The sequence below is a fragment of the Alnus glutinosa genome, chromosome 5, assembly GCF_958979055.1.
Source record: "Alnus glutinosa chromosome 5, dhAlnGlut1.1, whole genome shotgun sequence".
Taxonomy (NCBI): Eukaryota; Viridiplantae; Streptophyta; class Magnoliopsida; order Fagales; family Betulaceae; genus Alnus; species Alnus glutinosa.
The window spans coordinates 10,177,045-10,191,977 of record NC_084890.1 but is presented as its reverse complement, the minus strand read 5'-3'; the positions used below and the strand labels follow the sequence as shown (position 1 = coordinate 10,191,977).

General features: G+C 35.8%; 2 protein-coding genes across 5 annotated transcripts in view; both read right to left on the bottom strand.

Moving 5' to 3' along the window:
• LOC133868649 (probable pre-mRNA-splicing factor ATP-dependent RNA helicase DEAH9) overlaps window positions 1-4,546 on the bottom strand; it is a 33,771-nt gene extending 29,225 nt beyond the window's left edge. For 3 of the 4 annotated variants that reach the window (XM_062305580.1, XM_062305583.1, XM_062305581.1), the window contains exons 1-3: window positions 4,275-4,546; window positions 4,034-4,178; window positions 2,552-2,626 (exon numbers count right to left, since the gene is read on the bottom strand). In XM_062305580.1, the coding sequence (XP_062161564.1) occupies window positions 2,552-2,626; window positions 4,034-4,178; window positions 4,275-4,381 (327 nt within the window). In that variant the 5' untranslated portion in view covers window positions 4,382-4,546. Of the gene's footprint in view, window positions 1-2,551; window positions 2,627-4,033; window positions 4,179-4,274 lie in introns of those variants that run through there. The other variant, XM_062305584.1, reaches the window with a different exon arrangement.
• An 8,395-nt stretch (window positions 4,547-12,941) lies between these two features.
• Window positions 12,942-14,413, bottom strand: LOC133868944 (uncharacterized). The gene is made up of 2 exons (XM_062305935.1): window positions 13,883-14,413; window positions 12,942-13,670 (listed from the first exon to the last, which is right to left on the bottom strand). The coding sequence occupies exons 1-2, from the start codon at window positions 14,411-14,413 to the stop codon at window positions 12,942-12,944; spliced, it is 1,260 nt and encodes a 419-aa protein (XP_062161919.1).
• Between the last annotated feature and the right edge of the window lie 520 nt (window positions 14,414-14,933).

The following is a 14,933-nucleotide window of genomic DNA, read 5'->3' as shown; positions in this document are numbered from 1 at the left end:
CCATACTAGTAGCCCTTGTGACACCGTAGGAAGTTAGTCCCACATTGGGTAGGCGGCTTATGAAGGTGTTGCATGGATACTAAAACTCACATTGGTTCCTTACTAGGTGAGACTAGGATTTATAAATAACTCTAGGGAACTCCAATTGTAACTTGACTAACCCTTCCAAGGTAATAGCTTAGATGTAGCTAGCGATTATCTTGGGTCGTGGCAGCCCTAACCATAACTGCAAACAAAATACTGAACTTCACCGATCCTTTAGCTTGACAAAAAGTACAATTGTCCTCCTCTAAAAAAGAGAAAATACTTGTAGTATGCCCCCATCACTCTTCAATTAGTTAGATGCCATAGAAAAAGGTTTAAAGATCAAAGTGTGCCTTTTGTGGGTCTTGAGGTTTTAGGGTCTAGTGGGTTTGAGGGTTTCTTTTTTTCTTTTTTCTTTTTTTTTAGGGGAGGGGGGGGGGGGGGGGGGGAGCTGATTTGGTGGTTCCAGTGTATACTTCTTGTGTACTTAAGAGCGTCTTACACTTTGTTTTAATAAAAGTTTTATTACCTATCAAAAAAAAAGGTTTAAATCAAAGTGTCCAATCTTATGTATCAGATAAGTAAGAATATGCAAAGTAATTTATGAAATATGCTCATTACTATTACCTAGGAATGTGATTCTAAAATGATTAAACATTAATTTAAGCCAAAAATTCCTAACCTCTTTTGACTTTTATTAATCTAGAAAGCATCAAGAGTTCCCTCTTTTGACTTTTGGGTGGGTTCTTTCTGGTGTTGGGTTTGTTTGGTTCTTTCTTTTGCTAGTTCTTGTTAGATGTTCACGTTGTATACTGCCTGTGTATGTAGAGGCACCTTACACTTAAAAAAAAAAAATGAATTCTATTACTTATCAAAAAAAAAAAAAAAAAGAGTTCCCATTATGAAGAAAACTGTCAAATAAAGAGACTAAGAAAGTATAGGAGAGGGGAAGAGAAACTTGATATCTATTCCTACTAGTGGCCTTGTTGACTTATGGTACTCTATTTTCAAGTTATTCGGTTTAGCGTGGGTCATGCCTCGTCAGATAAGAGATCTCATTATTTGTTGGAGATGGCAATTTGGTAATTCTCAAAGTGAAGCTATGTGGAAGATGATTCCGCTCTGTTTGATGTGCATTTGGAGAGAAAGAAATAACATGAGCTTTGAAGACAGTAAGAGGACAATGGCAAAGCTAAATGCCTTCTTTTTCCATACCCTTTTTCAATGGATAGATATTTCTAGTTTTCATGACTTTTCTTTATTTCTTTTCTTTTTCTGGTTAGGTATTTCTCTTATATACTTCTTGTGTACTTGAGTGTGCCCTTTAGTTTTTAATGAACTCTATATGCTTATAAAATAAAAATAAAAATAAATAAATAAAAAAAGTGGCCTTGTGGCCACAATGTGGCATTTAGGTCCAAATATCCCCTACTTGTGAGTACGGGGTGTTCAAATCCTCAAAAATCCGACATCCAACCCGATTCCAACCCACTCGGGTCAATTTCTGATGGAGGGTGGGGTTGGATGTCGGAATCCTTCTTTGATTTCCGACCCAAGTCGGGTTAGAAGTCATAATGAGAATAAGATATCCGAATAATTCTAACCCAACCCGACCTTAAAAAAAGAAAATAAATAAATAATCTGAGCGGTTGGCACGAGCATAACTTGCCAATAACTGTACACAACTTACCTTCATTAATGATTTACATATGTCAATCATTCCAGTGCATAAAAAGCTAAGTGCACAACAAACGGTTAGGATTTTTTTGTATCAACAATTACAATCTTCACCTTCTGCGCTCGCTCAAACTCAACGGCTAATTCAGCCAAATAAGCCATATTCCTTCATTGATTACCACAACACAGCCCCCACAACGCTCTACCTCTTTCAATGAAATACTAACGAGAGAAGAAAGAAGATAAGCCACAACTATGGCAGGCGCTTACCCCCCCCCCCCCCCCCCCCCCCCCGCGCTTGAGTTTGGGCCACTTGATGATGGCGACCACTGCTTTATGTGCAACGGCCACCACTTGATCTGTGGTGGCCACCCACGTTCAAAGGCCACTGACTTTCTGAACCAAAATTACCTCTATTAGACGTGGTGTATAAGGTTTTCCAATGCTTCCTACTTCGGGGGAAGTTCGCCTCCACCAAAGTCAAAGAGGGCATATCCGACTCCATCAGAGTCAATGCCCACCCCTATTTGTGAGGGCGTTGCGGACGGTATGGCCCAAGAAAATGAAGTACTATCATCCTCAATAAAGGTTTCTTTCCACAGCCAGAAATGATGCCTCCAGGAAACCATGGGACTAACAAGTCACAGTCTAAAAAAATTAAATTAGCGAATCTAAAGATTTTAATTTCTGAACTACAACCAGATTGAGCTAGTTTGACAATATTTAACAACCATCCATTTTAAAAGCATTAGAAGCAACTGAAAATAGAACTCAATTAAAAGAAGTAAACAAGTTATTCTGTACATATGATGAGATAGCATTTAAAGCAGTAGCACAAACTGAAATTCACCTGGACAGCCAATCGTCTTGGTTGAGTGCATGCTATTACCCGCCCACCATCAGCCCAACCTGCTTCTTTGAGGTACTGCAGTTTGAGAAAATATAGGTTAGCATTCAAATTTATCAGTATATTAATCCATTGGAAGAATTTCAAAATGCCCAACTAATATTTTTAACTGTAGAGTTAAAAAAGAACATGCAAAACATTTGATATTAAAAGGTTAGGGATCTTGGAGTCATTTGATGAAAATCAACCAACCAATTATTTGTATTCCGTGCGATTGAAAAAGCACAAATCCCTAAAGTCATTTCATGAAATTCTAAATATGATAATTAGAAATGTTATAATCAAAGAATTCAACGCCCACTTCGAGTACCTACATAAAAGACATCGAAATAACCCAACTTCCAAGGCATCAAACACACCCCCAACACCTAGTTCCGTAAACAAACAGATGAAAGATAATGAAATGTAAAATAAATGAGCTGTAAAGAATTCCTAAAAATTGGGTGGAAAACAAAAAATTGACAATTATATAGTTTTAACTTCCATTTTCTGTTATTATCCTAGGGTTTCTCAGCAACCAAACAAAAACCAATATCCTCAAGTCATGCATATAAAACAAATACCTTCTCTAAACATAGATTACAACTTCACTTGATACAAGAAGGAGCATAAAATAGACACACACACACACACACACACAAAAACAACAATTTTCAATGGATTTCTCTTGGGCTGTAATCGAGCCGAGTTTTGAATGTCCAAACTCTATTCATTTTATTTTATTTCGAATACAAGCCGAGCTTGAGCTAATCACCGATCTAGAAAATTTGTCGAAGCTTAGCTCATTTATTTTTTTAGCAGACTTGAGCTTGTTCACAAACTATTCAATTAACTTATTCATTTCTTATATAAAATAAATATCACGATTGCTTATTTTTTTCGGAAATCCATACAAATTAATTATTGTTAAGATTTTATCATTTGAATTAATTAAACAAATAAGCTTGAATCTTAAATAATCCTAGTTCGAGTTTATATGTATGTTTTATAGTATGTATATAAATTCATTATGCACACATATAGATTTATACATACACAAACACACTTATGCACACACAAACACATATATTTACATTAAGACTCACAATAACAATAATTCAAGCTATAGGAGAATTCCTTTTTACTTAAAATGTTTTATTTACGAAATTAAAATAATACTATAAAAATAATAAAAATGAAATTATACGAGTTTCTTTGAGTTTATATGACTCAAGCCGAGTTTATACAAGTATAGCTCATTTAATAATCGAGTCTTATTTTGTGTTCACAATGACTCGTTTATTAAACGAGCTGAATTCCAGTCGAGTTTCTACTAGCAGTATCAGGCTGTGGAACGGACTTGTACATTTACCGCCCTAGATTTCTCTGTTTTTTTCCCCAGGAAACAAACAAACCCATTTGAGTATAAAGCTAAGGAAAGCGAACCTGAGGAATCTGGGTGGTCTTGCCGCTACCGGTCTCGCCAACAATAATGGTAGTGGCGTGAGTCTCAACCAAGTAGAGAATGGATGTGCGGTACTTGTACACAGGGAGCCTCTGTCTCTGCTTCTCCACACTCGCATACCCGAATCTACGACTCAAATATAACATTCAAAAACAAATTTAAATAAGCGAAAAACACCAAAAAAATGTAAATCAGAATCATAATGAAGAAGAAGAAGAACACCTGGAAGAGGAAGATGAAGAGGCAGAGGCCGAGAGGAAGAGGATTCCGCCTTCTTCGTCGTCGACTATGCGAGGCTTCTCGGTGCCTGGCTTCCAGAACTGCGACATTGTTGGTCGTGCTTTGCTTCTACGCCTTCGTTTTGGTTCGCTGCTGCTCGTAGAAGCTTTTAGCCAGCTCGCACTGTAGGCGAAAGATCGGGGTTTTCGGGATAAAGAGAATTGTGGGCTGTCCCGAGATGGAGCGGATGTGAGAACAAACGTCAGCCCGGGTTGACAGCCTGAGAGGCTGAAAACCTTAAGACAAGTCAGAAGCCCAAGATTTTTTTTTATTTTTTGAAGGATTTCAAAAAAAAAAAAAAAAAAACCTGAAAAGTTATGATTTATTTGGATTTGTGATTTAAAAAAATGTAATTTAAAAATAACGCTTTTAAATGTGTGATTTGAAAATTTGATTTTTAAAAAATACAGTTAAGCGTTTGACATAATCACAATTTAGCCTTTAAAATCACAAATTAGCCTTTAAAATTTTACATTTTCAAAAAAAATCATATTGCATGTGATTTGAAAATGCAGATTTATGAGTTTTCAAATCATAATTTTTCAAAAATGCAATTTTCAAATGATTCATTTTCTTCAATTTAGTTTAAAATTACACTTTTTATTTATGAAATCACAATCACAATCACAAATACACCCTATATCAAATAGAAAACAGCACTTTTGACATGTACAATGTACATACTATTTTTAATATGAAATGACAAAATACCCTTAGTTTAGAAATGAATACCCTTTAAAAAATTTAAAATAAAATAAAATAAAAGTTATAGGTGGCTGAATCACTCCCATTAATTTGAGGTGGCCAAATCACCCTGAATCACATGAGGGTGAATCAGTCACCCCAAGCATGGTGTGGGAATGGTGGTTGATCAACCCTCTAAAGGGGTGGATCAACCACCCCTATGGTGGTTTGCCGACTGCTCCTCTTTATTTCTTTTGTTTGTTTAAAGATTTCGGCTAATGAAGCATGCTCTTTAGCTAATGATTAGTGGCTGAAATAGGTTAAGTGTGTCAAGCGGCAATGTGGGCAATGTGAGCAATGTGTAAATGAATAGAGGTTAAAGGTAGTTAACCATTTTTTTTAAAAGCTAAATTGCTTTTTGATCAATGTGCTTTGTGTTTTTACAAAACTCCTTTAACATAAATGGTTATTGTGCTTTCATTGTTTATCGTTTTACCCATTCCATTCATATTCCTTTAATAAAAATGCTAATGGATTTTGTGCCATGTGCTTAGACCATCACATAAGACCACTCAAACACTGTCATGTGTTCATTCTTGCCATATCAGTCTGTCACTTAAAAAATTAAATAAAAAGAAATAAAAATAGAAGAAAAAGGAAGGGACGAAGGGTATCCCTTCACGCGGGTGGGTCATGGTCTGTGACCCCTCCTTCCCGCAGGTGAGTCGCAAGGGATCGATGTCTCACCCCTTTGGCTTCAACTTTACTATCATGAGAAGAACTCTCAGTACGTGCTTTTTTTCATAACAAGAGGAAGATTGATTTCACTAACGAATCATTTAGGCTTCTTAAGCCTCTTATCGCTTATCTTAAACTCATCCTTGCTTGAAGATAAGTTGAAAACGTGCAGATCTAAACAAATTATATGGATTTTCCTCATCGTTTTGCACTATACAACAAGAACTGCGGGTTTCTTAGACATTTTGTAGATGTTGTTTAGATTGACAGCACGTCTCCTGCGACACACCTGTGGTTGTGGAAGAGGAAAGGTTGTCGGTTATAACCCACCTGCAGGGTGAGACATTCCCCACCACCCAACAGTGGGATATGAGATTTTTAAGGGGTAGCTCAATCGGTTAGGGATCACGTCTCATAAAGCGAAAGTCACTAGTTCGAATCTCCTCTCCCCTCTTGTATGGACATCTCAAAAAAAAAAAAAAAAAAAAAAAAAAAAAAAAAAAAAAAAAATTGTGAAAGAGGATGGGTCGCAGGTTGCGACCCACTTGTGCTGTGGGACGTCCTTCCTTTTTTTTCTATTTCATTTTCCTATTTTTAGTCTTTGAGTGATAAGCTGATGTAACAGTACTCCACTAAACATATAATGCCGTAATTTCTCATAATAATACAATTACCATAAATATGCAAGGTAATTTGCCATATATATTTTTTTGAAACCACAAAATCATTTTATAAACTATAAAATAGAACACCCTAGCTCTAATATAAACATTATTTCATTCATTTATAACTTAATAATTGTTCCATATACAATCATTAAGTACATCATATTGATCATTAAATAACTATTACTCTACACAACTCAAAAAGGACGTCGCTAACGACTAAACCCCAAACTTGGCTGGCCATCCACCAAATCCAACCTGCCTCAAACTCTAGGGGTAGTAGTCAAAATGATTGTCGGATTTCTCCTTGCCTACCACAGTTATATTTGTAAGATTAGACAATTTTACAAGTGAATAAAGTGAATCTACTACTCATTAGGCAAAATACCTTCGACTGATACCCCTGGCCCTAGGGGGTGGCCGTGAGCCACCCTCTATTTTCCTTTTTTTTAAAAAAATAAATAAATAAAATTTTAAGTTTTTAAATTTATAATATAATAAAAAAATATATTTTAATATGATGTGGCGAAAATGTTAACGTGACACTAACAGTTGTTGCAAAAATGGCTAGAAAAATCATATCATAGTATGATATGATATGTGAGGGATGTTGATTTTTAAAATGATAGATTTCAAATTCGCGAAAAAGTTAAGGAGCGAATGTTGATTTTTAAAAGGTGAGGGATCGATTTCAAATGGCGCTCCGACTCAGGAATTTATTAGACATTTACCTTTATTTTAATAACTTCTCTCCCTTTTGTTTGTCAAGTTATTTAAACACAAGTTGGCTCTAAAAATCAAAGCAACACTTTCTCTCACAATAGACGCTCACTACTAAAAAAACCCAGTTTCTAGACGGTTTTAAACCGTCCAGAAATTGGATAAAACCGTCTGGAAAAGGGTCCAGACGGTTTTTTCTAGACGGTTTAAAACCGTCCATGAAAATGCGTCGGCATTTAAAATTGCAGACGGTTTTAGTAAAACCGTCCGCAATTACAGACGGTTTTTTACAAACCGTCTAGAAACTATTGCGGACGGTTTTATTTAAACCGTCTGTAAAATTCCAGACGGTTTGGGCCCAAACCGTCTGTAAAATTCCAGACGGTTTGGGCTCAAACCGTCTGTAAAATTCCAGACGGTTTGAGCCCAAACCGTCTGCAATTCAGATTGTATAAACCAAAAAAAATCTGGACGGTTTGGGCCCAAACCGTCCAGAATTTTTTTTTTAATTTTTTTTCCCAATACATATATTTAATTTCTGAAAAAAAAAATACCTAATACAACAAAATATCAAATCTATTTCCAAAATCCTAAATTCATCTCCAAAGTCAATACAAATTCAAGTCCAAAAATATTTGGAAATTTTAACTATTACAACAACAGTCAAAATAAATACATACTTAAAATGAAAAAAACATAAAACCTAAATTCCATACATCATTAATTATAATTACATCATTAATTCAAATCCAAAGCGCTTTGTTTTTGAAAATTGTCACAACAATGCTCCTTTACAGAAATATTAGTGTAAAACTATTTTCTAAATATAAAAATTAGCGAGAGACTTTTTTTTCATATTAAATACTAAAATTGGAAATCCTTAAGAATTTTCATTTTTAATATCATATCATAGTATACATTTTCAATTCACTTACTAGCAGATAATAATGTGTACTAACATTTAAATCAAACATGCTCATAGGACAATACATATATTCATAATCCGAAAAACATATTCTTTACTTTACTTAGGAGTTTTGTTAATCTCTTAGTCTTGTTATAGGTTAATGTTTTGTGTTGTTTTTGTGTTTTTTTGCATTTTGCAGGATTTGGAAGAAAAACACTTAAAATCCATCAAGTTCCAAGCTTAGAACCGATTGCTGCAGAATATTGAAATTGACAAACTCACTTTTTGGCAAGATCCAACTCCAAATCAATTTTGAATTTGATTGTTGCAAAATATTGAAGTCGGCAAACCTGTTTTCTTTGGAAATATCTAAATCCAATTCAATTTTGTATTTGTTTGCTGTAGAAAATAGAAGTCGGCAAAATCTGTTATTTTTTGAAAGATCTAAAATGAGCACGTCTCTGTATTTTAATCATAACTTTCTGTTCAAGTATCAAATTGTGATAAAATTAGCGGCGTTGGACAACTAATACAAATGCAACAAATATGTCTAAAATAGGTTTTTTCTAATTCAGACGTTTATTATGCCAAAATCTCTCTGCAATATAAAACTAAAAATTTGGACGAATTTGGAATCTTTTTCCTTCTCGGATTGGGTTTTTAGTCTCCTACTTGAACTAAAAGACTGACTTCTGATTTTTTGAGTTTTTATGGCTTTTAGGGTTCTCTTAATACCTATAAATAAGCTTCTGAACAAAGAAGAAACAAACAAGCTTTTGGAGAGGAATCGAAAGCTAGATCAAGAAATGTTTTGGTTTTTTCTTTCTTTTTTCTTTTTCCATCCTTTATTTATTTTATTTGTCTCTTTCACTTATCAGATTTGACTATTTGAATAATCTTAGTGTTGATGTGTTATCCACTTGTGGTGTGTCATAAATTTAGAAATATTTTTATGCTAACAATTTTTTGGATTATTTACTTTACATTTACGTGATTAGAAATAAGTTTATTGACTATTATTTTTTATTATAATTGTTTTCTTATTCAGATAAGAACAACATTGACATATTTTGAGAAGGTTTTCTTCATACTTTGGGATTTTGCTAGTGTCAACAAATGTCAGTAAATTTTTACCACTTTTAAGTACGTTATTTGTTATTGTTTGGTCATTTTATTAAGATATTTTTTAAAGATTGGTTAGATTAATAGTGATCATAATATTGTAATAATTTAATTATAATATCATTGGAATGTGTGTTATAAGTCATGATTTTTTTTAGTGTAAAAACACTTAAAACTAATAGATAAATAAATGGGGAAAAGACACTTTGCCCCCCTGATTTATTCACGTTGTGGTAATATACCCCCCAATGTACCAAAATTTAGATATGACCCCCCCGAACTTGCCAACGCATGGCAAGAAATACAATCCGTCCATTCGCTCGTCTCTTTGGACGGAAAATAGGTCACATGCGTTGCGCGTGACCATTTAAGACATATCTCCTACCCAAAATACCCCCGCCTCATCCAGCCTTCATCCTGTGCGTGCGTGTCTTTTTCCCTTTGTTTTTTTTTTTATTAGTCCCGAACGTGCATTTGGTCCCCACTCCCCAGTTTTTGCAACCATTTTTCTCATCTCCTTCACCAACAGCTCTGCAAGAACTAGGGTTTTCCAAGTGGGCTTTTGGTTTTCGACATTGCTGACTTGTTTTCGCACCATTCCTCGAAGATGCAACCATTGGGCACTGCTTCTACCCAACCATCGGGCACTGCTTCAACGGACTCGGAGTCTTCAAGGAGTGGGGCAACTTCGAATGCAAAACGGCTATGTTATTGCGGGGCACCGGTTTGTACGTTAACCTCCTACACCGAACGAAATTTTGGTAGAAGATTTATAAAATGCGAAAAGTACAAGGTAATTTAGGGTTTAGATTTTTAAGTATATATTTTATGCTGGGTATGTCGCATATATGGTGCATTTAGGTAATTTAATGCTGGGTATGTCGTATATTGCATATTAATTAGACAAAAAAAATCTAAAGCTTGACATTTGAGGAAATAATGTTTGAATCTTTCTGTGTTGTAAGCTCGGGTATGAGTTGATTATATAATGATAGTTCAGTAAAAGTACGGTTTGTGTGGGTTGAAATTTGAGTACCTTTTTGAGTTTAATTTTTTTTTTTTTTGTTTAATGATGAAAAAAAAAATTAAGAGTTGAAGAAATTTGAATACATCCGAGGAAATTTATTCGTGGGTTGATAATATAAGCTCGGGTATGTGGGTTGAAATTTGAGTACCTTTTGTGGATCTTTCTTCTTCTTCTTCTTCTTCTTTTTTTTTTTTTTTTTTTTTTTTTTTTTTTTTTTGTTTTGGTGTTGCAGATTAATCGGGCTTGTCATTTTTGGGAGTGAGTTGATCCCAAAATGTGTTCACATGGAAAGAGGGTGGTACATCGTTTGCGGAATGGCATATAAGTTTGATTCAAGAAGCTGCACGATGTCGTGCAATGGTGGAAACTGAAGTTGAAAAGTTGAAAGCAAAGATGGAGACAGAAGAAGCCGAACGATGTCAATTTGTAGTTGAAGCAGAAGTTGCAAAGTTGAGGGCAAATATGGAGTGTGAAATTGCCGCCCTTCATAAAGAAATCGAGATTTGGAAGATCAAATACAAAGCATTGAAGAAGATTTGTAAGATAGTAATTGTATGTACATGGATATTGATGATTGTATATTTGTTTATGGCTGGATCAGAATTGAAAAGTGTGTTCAATTCCAGTCGTAATCGTATGTTGTTACCATGAAGACAATGATGCTTTTGTCTAGGGTTTAGGGTGATGTGTTTATGGTGATGTTTAGGGTGGCTTTGTTTAGTACACATAATCCATTTTTTGTATGTGTTTATGGTGATGTGTTTATGTTGATGTTTAGGGTGCTTTTGTTTTGTAAACATCATCCATTTTTTTTGTATGTGTTTATGATGTTGTTTGCGTAGACAAATTTGTATGGAATGCATGGTGGGAGCTAAAATGGACAACCTGAATGCACCAATGATGTAAGGTTTAAATTAGGAAGCAAATAACCAATTTGTCAACATATATTCACTTGTAGTTGCAATTTTTTGTATCATAAATTTCACCAAAAATGCATAAACAAATGTGTCCACAAAAGTGTTTTAAGACATGCATACCAAAACCCGTCCAAATCTGTTCAAACATGCATAAACAAATCTGTCAAAAAATAATCCAAATGGTTGAAAGTTTTTTTTGGTATAAAAAATTGCACCAAAAGTGTCCAAATATGCATACCAAAACCTGTCCAAAAATAATCAAAATGGTTGAAAAAAAAAATTGGTATCAAAAATTGCACCAAAAGTGTCCAAACATGTATACCAAAACTTGTCCAAAACTTGTCCAAAAATCTGTCAAATATACATCCAAAACCACTATCATTAACAAACATACACGACCATTTACATAAACAACATTTCAACATTTGCAAGTCAAACTTACATGATCCAAATTTGTCGAAGTCTATCCAAATCTGTCTAAATATGTCCATAAACTACTTCACACAAACCAAAAGTCCAACACCAGTCACATACAAACTTCCCAAAAAAACTATATAGTCCAAAAAACAAACCTCCCAAAAAACAAACCAATCCAAAAACAAACCATTACAACACCGATTACATACCAATCATTACATTCCAAAAAATAAAAAGCATGTAAAAAAAAAAAATCGAAGCCTCCATTCTGGCCTTTTCTTTTTCTGCTTTGACTCTATAATTTGTAATCCTTTTTCAATGGAGTGTACCATCCTTTTTTCCTTTGGCCGCTGTTGAGGATGTTGCCACTACACCACTGTCAGCAACTTGTGGGGTTCTTGGAGTCAATCCAACTACTTTCCCTCCTGTGTCTCCAGCAGCAATAGACCTAGCAATCAGGTCAATAAAAACAAGAGGTTGAGGATTAATTGGAACTGTCCGAAACATGTTCTTGATTTTGCTAGATTCTCTCCTGAGTAGTGGTGGTGGTGGTCTGGGTGCTGCCGGTTGCCTGTTCCAACTTGGCAATCTAAGTCCAACAAGGTCACTTTCCTGCCATAAGTTTACTCCAAAGAAGATTGATAAATAAGCTGGTAGGTAAGATGTATTTTAAATACTAAACTAAAGTAAGATAAGTACCAAATTTCTCTTAACTGTTGCAGTAGGTGGGGCAGTGGGTTGATGTATATCACCAGTAATTGTCCTTAAACTCTTCTAAGAACCAAAACACATGTGATTAATCAATATCATCCCCAAGTAATTAAAGATGCATTTTAGGTCAAAAATTGAATCCCACATACTTTTTTGGTTGATGGTTGTGCACCACCCTTTTGATTGTTGATTGCTGCTGGTGCCACTCCCTTTTGACTGTTAGCTGCTGCTTGTGCCATTCCCTTTCGATTGTTGGTTGCTATTTGTGCACTTCCCCTTGTACTACTGCTACATCCAATGCTTTGGGTCTGAAGGCCAACATTAATAACATATCAAATAACACATTAAATATTGAAGTTACAAATCAAATAACACATCAAATATAATATAAACATATTGCTTAGTGAAACTAACACTTGGTGTGGGTGGAGTAGGCAAACTTGCTCCGGATGGAGTAGGCAAATAAACTTCTGCTGTGGGTTGCATATAATTAGATGCTTGCTCCTTCTTCTTTGGACAAATCCTGGTGTTGTGTCCAACCACCTTGTAAAGCCCACACCTACCCTTCAATCCGAACTTTCTCATCCTATAAGGATTCTGAGGAACTCTTGACTCATCAGGACCTCTTACTCTAGCCTTCAGAGGTCTGCCTGACATCAATCTTGATCTTGGCAGATCCAAAATATCATGCTCAGTCCGAATCTATTGTTCGTTACTAGGCATTGGATATATGAGTGGAGCATAGGCCTTTTTGTACGTCTCAATGGTATAGCATGGATTCGCATAATCCTCAAGATGATGTCCATGAAAGGTTGTGGCAGATTGTGCATGTGCACATAGGATCCCAGTCATCTGCCACCTCCTGTAGCCACATTTCCTATTTCGGATATCAACAACATATTGCCTTCTTCCTTCCTCCACTTCAAACATACCATCACCAAAAAAACAGGAAAGGCAGTCCAATGCCGCTTCACCAACGGCCTCAAGCTTTTTAACAATTTTAGGGCATAACTTACCTTTCAATTTGCTGATGCCATCTCTTTTCAGTTGGTACCTTCTCATTAGCTTCTTCCTAATCATCTCAAGCATTGTTAGAATAGGCTTGTCACGAGCCTTCAAGATATATGAATTGAAGCATTCGGAGATATTGTTGACAAGGAGGTCATATTTGGGAGATTCGTTGAACCATGCTCGTGACCATCCACTGGGGTCAACCTTGTCTAGGTAGTCAAATGCATCAGGATTGATTCTCTTAATTTCTTCCATATGTATTCTGAAGCCAACCTCAGTGTAAGACGATGCTGCCTTCCACAACAATTCCTTCAAGGCCACCCCTCGAAACCCATTATCTCGAAAGTTGGCATATAAATGCCGTACACATATTCGGTGATCTGCCATTGGAATAACAATATCAAAACTTGGAATAAGACCCTGCATCATTCCAATGTACAAAAGGGTAAGTTTACATGTAGAAAAAAAAAATTCAGGAAATCATAATATATAAAACTATGTAAGTAATTAATTTAACTAACCTTTTGCCGATCAGAAATGAATATAGAAGAAGTGTGCCTCTCATGTGAACCAAGATTTGAAACTAGGCATTCTAAGAGCTAAGTCCAACTATCTTTTGTCTCAAATTTTACAACGGCAATTGCAATCGGGTACATGTTGTTGTTGGCATCTCGACCAACCGCAACCAATAATATTCCCTTGTAGGGTCCTTTCAAAAAGCACCCGTCTAGGCCTATGACAGGCCTACAACCTTCCAAGAACCCTTTCTTCATGGCTGCAAGGGACATGTAGAGTCTATGAAACTTAGCAGGCAAATTAGGGTTTGTTTTTTCAACCTTAATCATTACACAGCTGCCCGGATTAATATGCCTTAAAGTCTCACAGTAATCCCATAGCCTGCCATACTGCTCACCCAAACAATCGTACAACCTCTTCCCTGCCTTCTTCCTACCTCTATACATTTGACTCCTACTTACTTCAACATTCCATTTCCTCTTCACTTCATCTTGTATCACTTGCAGTGGCATGTCCGGCTGAATTTTAAACTTATCATATAGTTTATCTAATATCCACCTTGAATTGACAATTGAGCTCTTGTATACTCGAGAACAAGTATGTTTAGGTCTTAAAGACCTCAATTCAATTGATGCCTCAGTCGCCATATGTCTACCGTAAACTCTATACTAACAAGATGGATCTCTACATACTACTACACACTTTGCTCTTTCATTTTTCACAAAACTTTATGTCCTTTCCCCTTCTAACATTGTACTGCTTAACAGCTTCTCTAAAAAGTTGTATGCTAGAGAACTTCATTTTAAGCTTCAATTCTGGATTGCCTAGGTCAATTTCCTGGAACTCCACACCATGGTGAAATGAAATCCCACCATCCTCATCTTCACTAACAGTTAGTGACAATAGAATGTCACTTCTACCAATGTCAGAGTCTCTTTCATCAACCTCAACATCTTCAAATGATGTCATTTTGATGTTACCAGATGGCCCACTCTCGCCATTACCATCACCCAAAATATCCTCACTCTCACCCCCACCCTCTACATCAGCACTATCATCACCATCCTCATCCCCATTCCCATTCCCATCCCCATCCTCATCCCCATCCTCCCGATCACCCTCCACACCCTCATCTGTTTCTGGCATTGTTGGGGGGCCACCACTATC